Source organism: Cyprinodon tularosa, unplaced genomic scaffold, assembly GCF_016077235.1.
Source record: "Cyprinodon tularosa strain WSP-4 unplaced genomic scaffold, ASM1607723v1 ctg432, whole genome shotgun sequence".
Taxonomy (NCBI): Eukaryota; Metazoa; Chordata; class Actinopteri; order Cyprinodontiformes; family Cyprinodontidae; genus Cyprinodon; species Cyprinodon tularosa.
In genome coordinates, this window is record NW_024039155.1 from 620,590 (window position 1) to 633,680 (window position 13,091).

The 13,091-nt window shown below is 38.8% G+C and overlaps 1 protein-coding gene across 1 annotated transcript in view; it reads left to right on the top strand.

Annotated features, from left to right (window-relative positions):
* senp7 (SUMO specific peptidase 7) overlaps positions 1–13,091 on the top strand; it is a 39,165-nt gene that overhangs the window by 18,100 nt on the left and 7,974 nt on the right. Inside the window, exons 8-13 of the mRNA XM_038299664.1 lie at positions 650–968; positions 7,074–7,234; positions 9,131–9,271; positions 9,357–9,390; positions 11,862–12,083; positions 12,244–12,695. Coding sequence (XP_038155592.1) covers positions 650–968; positions 7,074–7,234; positions 9,131–9,271; positions 9,357–9,390; positions 11,862–12,083; positions 12,244–12,695 — 1,329 coding nt within the window. The remainder of the gene's footprint in view (positions 1–649; positions 969–7,073; positions 7,235–9,130; positions 9,272–9,356; positions 9,391–11,861; positions 12,084–12,243; positions 12,696–13,091) is intronic.

Here is a 13,091-nt window from a genome sequence, read left to right on the forward strand (position 1 = left end):
CCTTAAAAATATGAATTATTTCCTGTTGTAGATTTTTATTTTTCATTATACTTTTTAAAGTTATACTATTTTAAACTATACTAACTATTTTAAAGTTAGTATAGTTCTGATATTTTTCGCCTGTATACATGTGAAATGTCTCTAATCTGTTTTAAATGGATGCATGTGCAAGAAAATATTTAGCCATAAATGTTGGATGCTCTATATCCTATCATGTCTCTCCTTTATTTTGCAGTTCTAATGCATCATTGTAAAACTGATTAGGGGTGCAACTAACTATTATTTTGCAAATCAATTAAGCTGTAGATTTTTTTAAATTAATCAGATAGCCAAAAGTTTCTTAAAGAAGATCTTTGCAGATTTTAACCAGGTGGAACTAAAATGTTTACAATTGAGTCCTGAATAGAGCATATTGATGAAAACATTGTATATTAAATGCTAAATATTATTTTTTTTTTTTTATATATATAATTATCATATAAATACTGCTCTTAGTGGGTTGCTCTGTCAGCTAAAGGCATGTTTTAGAGTCTCTATACTCCAGTTAAAGATTAATCAATTACTCAATTAGTTTACAATTATTTCAATAATTGATTCATCCGATTAAGTGTTTCAGCCGTAAAATTGATAAATTCTTAATCTCTTACAGAAGCGTAAAAGAAGGAATCCTGGCCTGCAGTGCAATGGAAAGAGCAGCCCTAAACGCCAGCGAGGGAGCATGCTTCATCCGACAGGAGAGGCAGAAAAAGATGGAGGACGGGTCCCACTGTGTGGTGTTCAGGAAGAAAGTGACATAGACTTAGATATGGAGCGTTGTATTGTACAGTTCACTGTTGGAGAAGAAGATGGATTTCAGCCTTTGGTCCCATTCTACCCTGGTGGGAAACCTGAAGGCATCATTATCAGTAGCAGGATTAACTCATCGCCCAGGAATAACAGCGCAACCCAAACCAGCCTGTCTGATCCCAGTGAGTACATCAGCTCATGGCAGATACAGGTGCTGGTCATAAAATTAGAATATCATGAAAAAATAGATTGATTTCAGTAATTCCATTTAAAAAGTGAAACTTGTATATTATATTCATACATTACATACAAACTCATATATTTCAGATGTTTATTTTGTTTAATTTTGATGATTACAAATGACAACAAATGAAAATCTCAAATTCATCATATCAGAAAATTAGAATATTACTGAAGACCAATAAAAACAAAGGATTTATAGAAATGTTGGCCAACTGAAAAGTATGAACATGAAAAGTATGAGCATGTACAGCACTCAGTATTTAGTTGGGCCTCCTTTGGCCTGTATTACTGCAGCAATGCGGCGTGGCATGGAGTCGATCAGTCTGTGGCACTGCTCAGGTGTTATGATAGCCCAGGTTGCTCTAATAGTGGCTTTTAGCTCTTCTGAATTGTTGGGTCTGGTGTATTGCATCTTCTTCTTCACAATACCCCATAGATTTTCTATGGGGTTAAGGTCAGGAGAGTTTGCTGGCCAATTAAGAACAGGGATACCATGGTCCTTCAACCAGGTACTGGTAGCTTTGGCACTGTGTGCAGGTGCCAAGTCCTGTTGGAAAATGAAATCTGCATCTCCAAAAAGTTGGTCAGCTGCAGGAAGCATGAAGTGCTCTAAAACTTCCTGGTATGTGGCTGCGTTGACCCTGGACCTCAGAAAACACAAAACACAAAATCATAAAATTAGAATATCATGAAAAAGTAGATTGATTTCAGTAATTCCATTTAAAAAGTGAAACTTGTATATTATATTCATACATTACATACAAACTCATATATTTCAGATGTTTATTTTGTTTAATTTTGATGATTACAAATGACAACAAATGAAAATCTCAAATTCATCATATCAGAAAATTAGAATATTGTGAAAAGGTTCAAAATTGATGGCCCCTGGTGCCACACTCTAATCAGCTAATTAACTCAAACCACCTGCAAAAGCCTTTAAATGGTCTTTCAGTCTAGTTCTATAGGCTACACAATCATGGGGAAGACTGCTGACTTGACAGTTGTCCAAAAGACGACCATCGACACCTTGCACAAGGAGGGCAAGACACAAAAGGTCATCGCTAAAGAGGCTGGCTGTTCACAGAGCTCAGTGTCCAAGCACATTAATAGAGAGGCGAAGGGAAGGAAAAGATGTGGTCGAAAAAAGTGTACAAGCAAGAGAGATAACCGCACCCTGGAGAGGATTGTGAAACAAAACCCATTCAAAAATGTGGGGGAGATTCACAAAGAGTGGACTGCAGCTGGAGTGAGTGCTTCAAGAACCACCACACACAGACGTATGAAAGACATGGGTTTCTGCTGTCGCATTCCTTGTGTCAAGCCACTCTTGAACCACAGACAGCGTCAGAAGCGTCTTGCCTGGGCTAAAGAGAAACAGGACTGGACTGCTGGTGAGTGGTCCAAAGTCATGTTCTCTGATGAAAGTAAATTTTGCATTTCCTTTGGAAATCAAGGTCCCAGAGTCTGGAGGAAAAGAAGAGAGGCACTTCATCCACGTTGCTTGAAGTCCAGTGTAAAGTTTCCACAGTCAGTGATGGTTTGGGGTGCCATGTCATCTGCTGGTGTTGGTCCATTGTGTTTTCTGAGGTCCAGGGTCAACGCAGCCACATACCAGGAAGTTTTAGAGCACTTCATGCTTCCTGCAGCTGACCAACTTTTTGGAGATGCAGATTTCATTTTCCAACAGGACTTGGCACCTGCACACAGTGCCAAAGCTACCAGTACCTGGTTGAAGGACCATGGTATCCCTGTTCTTAATTGGCCAGCAAACTCTCCTGACCTTAACCCCATAGAAAATCTATGGGGTATTGTGAAGAAGAAGATGCAATACACCAGACCCAACAATTCAGAAGAGCTAAAAGCCACTATTAGAGCAACCTGGGCTATCATAACACCTGAGCAGTGCCACAGACTGATCGACTCCATGCCACGCCGCATTGCTGCAGTAATACAGGCCAAAGGAGGCCCAACTAAATACTGAGTGCTGTACATGCTCATACTTTTCATGTTCATACTTTTCAGTTGGCCAACATTTCTATAAATCCTTTGTTTTTATTTGTCTTCAGTAATATTCTAATTTTCTGATATGATGAATTTGAGATTTTCATTTGTTGTCATTTGTAATCATCAAAATTAAACAAAATAAACATCTGAAATATATGAGTTTGTATATAATGTATGAATATAATATACAAGTTTCACTTTTTAAATGGAATTACTGAAATCAATCTATTTTTTCATGATATTCTAATTTTATGACCAGCACCTGTATGTACAAATTATGCAATTTAGCTTCTGCGGCTTATATTCAGGTGCGGCTAATGGTCCGAAAATTACGGTACCTATTTTATTTCTTGCTCCTCAATCAGCTCTTCTTTAGGATTACAGACTTGCCACTGCAGTAAAGATGCCATGGAAGATATACAGGTCTTTCTTGAAATATTAGCGTATTGTGATAAAGTTCATTATTTTCCATAATGTAATGATAATGTAATGATAAAACTTGAACATTTATATATTTTAGATTCATCGCACACTAACTGAAATATTTCAGGTCTTTAATTGACTTAATAATAATGATTTTGGCGTACAGCTCATGAAAACCCACAATTTCTATCTCACAAAATTAGCATAATAAAAGATAAGGGTTCTTAATACAAAAAGAAAAAGTCAACCTCCAAATAATGATGTACAGTTATGCACTCAATACTTGTTCGGGAATCATTTCTCAGAAATGACTGCATCAATGCGGCTTGGCATGGAGGCAATAAGCCTGTGGCACTGCTGAGGTCTTATGGAGGCCCAGGATGCTTTGATAGCAGCCTTTAGCTCATCCACAGTGTTGGGTCTTGTGTCTCAACTTTCTCTTCACAATATCTCACAGATTCTCTATGGGGTTCATGTCAGGAGAGTTGGCAGGCCAATTGAGCGCAGTGATAAAATGGTCTGTAAACCATTTACCAGTGGTTTTGGCACTGTGAGCAGGTGCCAGGTCATGCTGAAAAATAAAATCTTCATCTCCATAAAGCTTTTCAGCAGATGGAAGCATGAAGTTCTCCAAAATCTCCCGATAGCTAGCTGCATTGACCCTGGCCTTGATAAAACACAGTGGACCAACACCAGCAGCTGACATGGCACCCCAGACCATCACCGACTGTGGGTACTTGACACTGGACTTCTGGCACGTTGGCATTTTCTTCTCCCCAGCCGCTGTTTCTGGTTCAAAAGTAGCTTGACCTGGGGAATGCGGCACCTGTAGCCCATTTCCTGCACAGGCCTGTGCATTGTGGCTCTGGATGTTTCTACTCCAGACTCAGTCCACTGCTTCCTCAGGTCCCCCAAGGTCTGGAATCGACCCTTCTCCACAATCTTCCTCAGGGTCCGGTTACCTCTTCTCGTTATGCAGCATTGTCTGCCACACTTTTTCCTTCCCACTGAGGTGCCTTGATACAGCACTCTAGAAACAGCCTATTTGTTCAGAAATATCTTTCTGTGTCATACCCTCTTGCTTGAAGGGGTCAATGATGGCCTTCTGTACAGCAGTCAAGTCGCCAGTCTTACCCATGATTGGGGTTTTGATAAACCAAGAGTTTTAAAGGCCTCAGGAATTTTTTGCAGGTGTTAACCCCTTGAACCCTACGGACCCACCGGCGGGTCCAGCTGCTACGTGACCTCGTAATTTTACCAAACCCCCAGTATTGATGTAAAAAACATATTTGGCACAGTTTGGTGACATTTATGGATAAATGTGCCAAAATGGCCTCTAAGAAATTTCTCACTAATACCATTCTAAAATAAATATGATTCATCTGATTGAGTCCAAATTTGGTATATTTTTACACAACATTTAGATTTGAAAGTCTGTACTACTTTTTTGTGCTATAAATAATATTTTGGTAGTGTTTTGCAATGTTTATTTCAAAGAAAATTTTGGCGAGGTTTAAAAAATGCAAAATATTTTGTATTTTGTCCCTAATATTTCAGGCAGGGTCAAAGCTACAATGGTGCTGACACCAGAAAACCATTCTATGACATCTTACCTTTACAGACGTACCAAAAGTTTCTTCTTAAATCTAATAGCTTTGAGGCTATAAGTTATTTACTTTTGTGTGTTTTTGTCAGGCAGAAATTTATTTATACCCCCTTAGGGTGTAAGAGGCTAAGAGTTGGTTCAGATGATTGTAGCTCATTCAGAGACCTTTTTCATGATATACTAATTTTGTGAGATAGGAATTTTGGGTTTGGGTCAAAATCATCTGTATTAAGACAATAAAAGACCTGAAATATTTCAGATAGTGTGCAATGAATCTAAAATGTATGCATGTTCAAGTTTTATCATTACATTATGGATAACAATGAACTTTATCACAATATGCTAATATTTTGAGAAGGACTTGTAGACCTTTAGGTCAGGAGGTTCAAACTTTTGTCCCCGAGGCCCGAATCCTGCAACTTTAGGCTACGTTCAAGTGTGGTATTTTTCTTTTCTTTTCTTTTTTTCTTAATATTGCGATGTAATACGTTTATTTTTTTTTTCTCCAGCTTAATTCATCATGTTATTTTTAAACAACTACAAAGAATAAATCTGTTTCATAATAATCATTAGATTTATTTAAAGCACAGATTACAAAGATGAAGGAAACAAATTTGTGTCTTTACCTACATTACCTCATTAACATCTTAGGTTTCATGAAGCATGATTTATAAATAGATGGACTGCACTCCTTAAAAAATGCCAGATTTTAACAGGAAAGTCTATAAATAAATTGAATAAGATACAAAAATAAGATTGATCTTCAGTCAGTGGCATCACATATACTAAAGTGCAGGAAAAGTATAGAGAACAAATGTCTTCTGTCTACCAGTAAAATGTTTATAGGTAAATCAAACTCTCAAATGAACACTAAACAAGTGTATGAACTTTAAGTTCTAAGAAACTTTTTGAAGAATTATGAAAACTATATATTGACTCAGTCTGTTGGACTCTGGTATGGCTCTGCTGTGCGGCTTGACCACAAATCATCAGTTGTTGCAAAAATCTCCACTGTTTTTAGCTTCGCTGCACCTCTGTTTCTGCATTTCTTTCTATAGCTCAACTATGGTGATATGGCTAAAATATGTGCATGAGGGCGTAAATACCTCTTATCCATCCTGCTTACCAAAGCTATACACCCAGGCCTGGTCATTATACTAACAGGCATCATGTATTTAGTTATGAACTCCATTATTGCCTGAGTTACTTCAAAGTGCCGTTTAAAATTATGTTCATAAGGAGCAACATTTTCAAACAGTTTGGTCAGTGATCTCTGTCAGCCGGTACTTTGTTTACTTGACGTTGAGGCACTGCTAGTTTTCATTCTAGTCGTGCAAACCATCATACACGGCTTTGCTGTGTTTTCTAGGTGTTGATAAAGGTTCGTCCTCTTGCCTTGTGGGGTAGCAAAATTAGCAAGGCATCTCCTGCACAACACCTGACGTTGTGCAGGCCAAAATAATTTCCTAGAGGTTACATACTGCTCCTCTTTGGTACCAGACCTTCATTTGTGTCAGTTTTTGTCCAGCCTGAGGCCATTGTTTTACAGCTTATTCATAGGCGAATAATGATTTTTATTTTTTTCCCCCCTCTGTGATCCTTGGCTAGCAATTCACGAAGGGGAGTACCTTCTTCATCTACTGCGCATACGCATGCACAGTAGAGGATGAGCTGTATGAATGTAGTTCACATTATAAGTCGCATAATATTTGGAAAGTGAAAGACCATGCAAAATAATTGGATTTCACGGAGAAAAAAAATCTGATTTGAGCATTAAGGTCTGCAGTGTGAACGTAGCCTTAGATGCAACCCTTGCTTCAACACACCTGACTCATGTTTGCTCTTTAGCAGACATTTGTTTCAGGTGGGTAGGGCAAGGGACACGTATAAAGGTTCAGGACACCAGACCCCTGCTTTATGTATTCTCTACTTGTGAGGGAGTAAAATGGTTAAATTCCCAAGGAAATAAATTTAACTAAAACATTTTTCTTTTCTTTCCCCATTTTAGTTGTATTGTCCAGCGATGATGAGGAAAACCGTGAAGATCCTGAATGTCGGCACAGATTGGGGCAGAATAAGGCCTCACTGTTTGACACGTCAATCCATAGAAATGCCTCAGAGGAAGAGGAGTCCCAACAGGAGATGACATCAGACACAGAGGATGTGCAGGTCGGTCCATTGTCAGCCATACATTCCTGTGTTTCAATGCCGACGGGTTTCTAAACTCCGCTTGGTTGATGCAAAATTTTTGGATAAGCGTGTTCAGCCTTTATAACAAAGGTTGGTATTAGGGATAAATCTCAAAACTTTTAGTTGGGTGGAAAAGGCAGAAGTATAAAACCGTGTTTTCCATCATACTTCCTGCAGAAAATCAAAGCAGATGAAGGAACTGCTTTGAGCGTTTAGTCTCTGCATTAAAATGAATTTGTAAAGTTGTTTAAATGGCTGAAGGGCACCCATCGAGTTTCCTAGTAACCATGACGACGATGCCATTGGTTCGTTACGGAGAGGCTTTATCAACACACCTCGGGTACATTTTTTTTACAGCCAACTAGACTTTTTAAACGTTATGATTGACTCAGTTTTCCTCCATGTTTGGAGTCAAAATGAAAGATGTATAAAAAAAAAATGTTGACAAAGGAGAAAAATGTTGAATGCCTTTAGGATGATGGTGGGTAGCTTTTGAGAAAGCTGTTTAAATTTAGCCCTTGAAGGACTGTTTTGTAGTCTTTCCATCTGTGGCCCGCCACAGCCCCTCCCCCCATCTCTGGCTCCCTATCTGTCCGGGATGCTTTTCCGGTCTACAGCGGTTCTCCTCTGCTCCCCTCCTGAGCTAGCTCCGGAAAACCTCCGCCTTCCGTCTGCTTTTGCTCGCCTTGAAATCTGCCTGGCCAGCGGGAGCAATTCATACGGCCGGTGGAAGGATCCAATAAGGACAACCGAGGGAGGGTGAGACGGTGTTCTGGAACCAAGACAGGAGCAGCAGTGAACAGTGGATACTTCAGCCGGCCATTGATAAGATGTTTAGTTTATTTCTGTTTGCAGTTATCCACTACCGTGCGGTGGAATGATAACGGGCCACAAATAGTCCCATCTGTATTAAGGTCTGACAGCTCTGGGATGTTTTAAAATTTAGTCTAACGAAAAAAACACAGTTTTTCTGGTTTAAAAACCTTTGATTCTTTGAGGCGCTGTACCCAAACTATTTTTTTCTCCGGTAAGTTACCGGCCGTTAGTCCTAGCAGGTGACTGTAAGACACAGTTACTGATGGTGAACGTCTCACAGCAATTCATGTCCAAATACCTGAACCAACTCTTCAAATCATAAAAGCTCAAACTCAAACATTGGGTTTGTTGATCTTTTAGTTTATATTAAATAGATGGAGCCACTTTTCATTTTATTGGCAATTTTTTGTGCTTTTTAACTTGTTGTTGTGGATTTGAAAAGTTGCGTGGCTTCTTAAATATTCAAACATTTGCACTTTAATGCAACGTTCATTTTATACATCTTGAGTTTTTCTATTAAAGAATGTACGCACTGAAGGCAAAAGTATTTATATTTTTAAATTCCTTATATTTTGTTAATTGTAAGACTGGAGGAAAAAAAAAACGTTTCTCAGTATTTGAGCTGCTGATCACCGATCAAATCCAATTAAGAAATTTTTTCCCCTAAAAAGATCAGGACGATTGGTGCAACTTCAAACATTTTTTATGGTACGGTTAAAATAGTTTCAGTCACTTTCCCTATCATAACAAAGTGTTGTATTAAAATGTTTGAATCATACAGAATTGCCTTTGCAGCGATGGATTAGACATCACTGTCGCTTTATTCAGGATATGATTTTTCAGAGGTCTTTGTAACTTGACCTCAGGAAGTAACTCAAAGTGTCATTTGTGTTTTTACCACTAGATGGTGCTAAAGTAGTAAACAAAATGAAGTCGTTTTGGAAAACATCAGTGTGAATAATGCAAACCTAAATCAGCTGTTTGTACCTCTCGATATTGATAAGATCTCAGGCTGTTGTGAAATTAGTATTTTGACCAACATTGTTTTTTGTTTTTCAGGGAATGCAGATGCTCGTTGAAGAGTTTCCACATTCAGCACCGTCCTCTCCCATCCCCGAGTTTGACTTTCCCTCTTTGAGTGTACATTTCGTGGCCATGTACTGTGGATGTTACAAACTGAGAGCAGATGGATGCCTCATGGTAAATGCACTGGTATAACCTTTATAGGTTTTATTCTAGGCATCTGTCTTAAAAGAAATATTTAACTCTTTCTTGTCCTTCACAGATAGCAAAAAATAAGATTGTCATCCCACTTAAAGGTAACTATTATTCATTTATGCATATAAGCCATTATGCAATCAGTAATCTTATTTAATTCATGACCAAAGCCTGGAATCCTTTGGTTGAATCCCGAGCAGAAGATGCGCCTTAAGCTTGTTGGATTGTATTTTTTGTTTCTTTAGATATAGGGTTTACCTGGAACCTTTGGTCCCAATAGTTTCAACTGGTGGTTCCTTTACTGCTGGTAAAGGAACCCTTTTAAAAAAAAAAAAAATCTTGTTCTAATCTAGCTTTCTACCATCTTTCTGTAGCTTAGTGGTCTGTTTTAGATGAATGTAGTTGGATTAAAGCTTCAAGGTTCCATCTGCACCTTATCCTCTAGGCCTTTTTTTCTTTTTTACTTTAGTTTAATTTAGCCTTAAATGGAAACAAATAAATTGCCCAGTGATAGCTGTAATTTGAAACAAAGATTCGATGTCGGTATGTTGCACCTTGTGGGATCACAGGCGACTCAATGGAATTCACCATGACTAGTTATTTTAGTTATTCATTCATAGTGCTTGCATATGTTTTGATAATGGATCTACTATGACCTGTCTAGGATTTGATTATTATAAAGGGGGAGCTGCATATCTGATTTTTTTTTTAATTTTTATCCCACAGTCGTATGAAATCCTCTGAATTATTGAAACTTCAGCAAGGAGGAACAGCAAATTGTCTCTCCAGCTGCTCTTGTGTGGCTCTGACTGAGGTAGACTGCTGGTCTATTTTAGTTGGACCTGTGCAACAATGTGACAGGAACATCATGACTCAGGAAGGGAGAGTAAAACATCCGCTTTGAGAAAGATGCAAAGTAAAATCCTTCTAAAAGAGATTTCAGTTCTCCATGGATTTCTTTTCTAGTGAAATAAAGGTCAAATAAAAAGCAAGTAACAAGCAGGGCAGACTTGGAAATGTACAATAAATGAAATATTTCAATAAACTGTGTCTATTTTATCCTTAGGAGCACAGAAACCGGAATAAAAACAAATGAAAAAAGTTTTACTAATTGAGCTTAAAACCCCCCAAAATGTCTGAGAATGATCCTAACGAGGCAGATTACAGGACAATGACTGCTTTCTCATATCGGCTCCTTTTTTATTCCTGCTTTACATTGTGATCACCTTCAGGATGAAATGAATAATGTTGGTAAACTTCACACAAAGCTTTTGGAGGATCGCCTCTCACTGCCTCTCCCAGGTTTTCTTTTCCACGCCATTTTTTTGTGGCTCCATTCTTTTATCTTTAAATGTAGTTTCTTTTGTATTTGTCGGGATGTCAGGAGGCGATACTAATAACGGATATCAGTTCGATATAGCCAAAAAAAACAGATTTTATCAGTTGACATCTAAAGTCTCCGATATTTCATGCTAATAGAAATACTCTGCTGTTTTAAGTTTCTGTAACTCATTGGTTAATATTACACGGGTCGGTTGTTTTCATACCTTTTGTTGCTGTAAAAAAAAAAAGATACCGGTAAGTAATATTTTAGCTGCCCGTCACACAGCTGTTTCCTACATTAAAGGTATTGTGGAGGATTTTTGCATTTTTTTTTAAAAGACCAGCCAAAATGCGCATGTGACAGCACGCCCAAGCCCATTCGTCCTGTGTTTAAAACTTGCTGTTCTCATAGCTTATATAAGATAACTGTTTCCGAACGTCCGCCCTAAATCCCTCAATCACTATATAGAGTGGGGACTGTGTAGTGGACTTTATTGCGAACTCGGTTATTTTACTGTACGGACAGATGATCACTGCTCTTTGCTCCATCGGCCACGTAACTCCTCCTCCACTGCGCGGTGCCTGCGCCATCTGTGTTATTAGTTGCTGCTGTCGGGTGGCGACAGCCTATGGGGGCATCGAATCGCATAATGCTTTGCGAGGAGAGCTTTCTGTACGAAGCATTCCGGGATATTCCTGCCTTTCTTGTCTTCTCATACACTGTGAAAATGGCCAAAAGTTGTAAGAGTCTACAAAGAACCTCGGTGAGCTTCAATGACTGAAACCGTAGCAGATATACGCCTGAAAGTGCGCATGCACAGAAAAATATAGCTAACTGGACGAGCACATAGGATGGCCTTACGTACACATCATCTGAATGATTGACAATTAGGAGGACCACTTATTTAGATGATCCACCCGAAAATAAAAGATCGTCCTCGATACCTTTAAGATTTGAATCTTAGCACAGTATGCACAGCAGGTCATATGACTGTGAGGGGCTGACAGAATCACAGCCCAACAATCAGCATGTTTCAGGACGTGATACTGATGGGTTTTTAAGTTGTATCCTAGCATCAAGTTTGGTCACCCCTACATAACAGTCATCACAGGCCTTTAAAAATCCTGGCCTTAAAGCCTGAAGGTCCTTTAAATTTGCCAAAAGTTGGGAAATAATCCAATTTGTTTCAAGATATTTTAAACTGGGGTTAAAATTCATGAATTTACCCTGATCCCTTCTTATCCTCAGGCACGAGCGAGCAGGGGTTTTTGACTTTTGTGCGCACAGATCTGCGGAGGTACAGTGTTTGGGACAAGCAGGAGCTGGAAGCTCATCACATTCGCTTTGAGGGGGAAAAGGATCCTTTACCACCTGGCGTCCTGCTGTTATACGTGTCAGAAACTGCTGCTGGTCCTATACAGCAGGTACTGAACCAGCTCTGCGACAGTGAAGATGGACCCGTAGATAATGGTGAGAGCGCAGGGCGGACACAAATGTGTTTAAATTCATATCCTCTTTTACATTTACATTGTTGTGTAAATATTTATGATTCTTTTTTGTTTCAAATGTTCAAATATATATGATTTTTTTTTCTTTTTTTTAGTTTAAATATGTTTCTTTTATCTTAAAGGAAAAGCCAGCCGTTTCATCTTACTGACTCTCAAAGATCCTGTGGAGGGAATGGAGGGAGCTTTACTGCGCTCCTTACTGGACATCGACTGCATCAACGGAATGACATATGACAACCGCTTTAAAAACAATGATGGGGTCCAACCTAATAGTTTATTGGATTCTGATTCTCCAGTGCTTTCAATGGATGATAGCATAAAGCTGATCAGAAACATTGGAGCCGACTCTTATCTGCTCTCCATACTCTGCATGAAGAGCCCTGACTCTGACCTGATTGTAGAAAAGGAGCCTTCAGAGTGTGATGAAGAAGATCTCCCCACTGCCCACATCTGGGTGGATACTAATGTTGAGAAAGACACAGAGATAACTCTTGAGAAAAAAACAGAAGATGGAGCCGCTGAAGCTGAACGAAATATGGATAAGGAGGATGAGGAACCCAAGACTCCCTCTGATGTGAGTGATTCCCTACAAACTTTTCTTTGTCACTTTTTTTACACAATTTTTGGGAGATGCATGTACCTCCTAGACATGATTTGGTATGAAATTATGGAACCACACCAAGTGGAAGTATTGTGTTTAAACAAATATATACCCTAATTGAAAAGCAGCAATTATTTCAACTGCTGGTAAACATTCATGCGGGCAAATATTGATTATTAAATAAGTCTACTACATGCTAAAATATCTAGCCTGCAAGCAAAAAGCATAAAGCATGTGGGATTTGAATCTGTTGCTTTTGCAAAAGGTATAATTTCATCACAGTAATTTGTCATTGCCTTTATTAGCTGCATGATGACCTCCTGTAAAGCTGAACAAAGTGTCAATAATTTAGCTTCTTTGTTTCTGTTC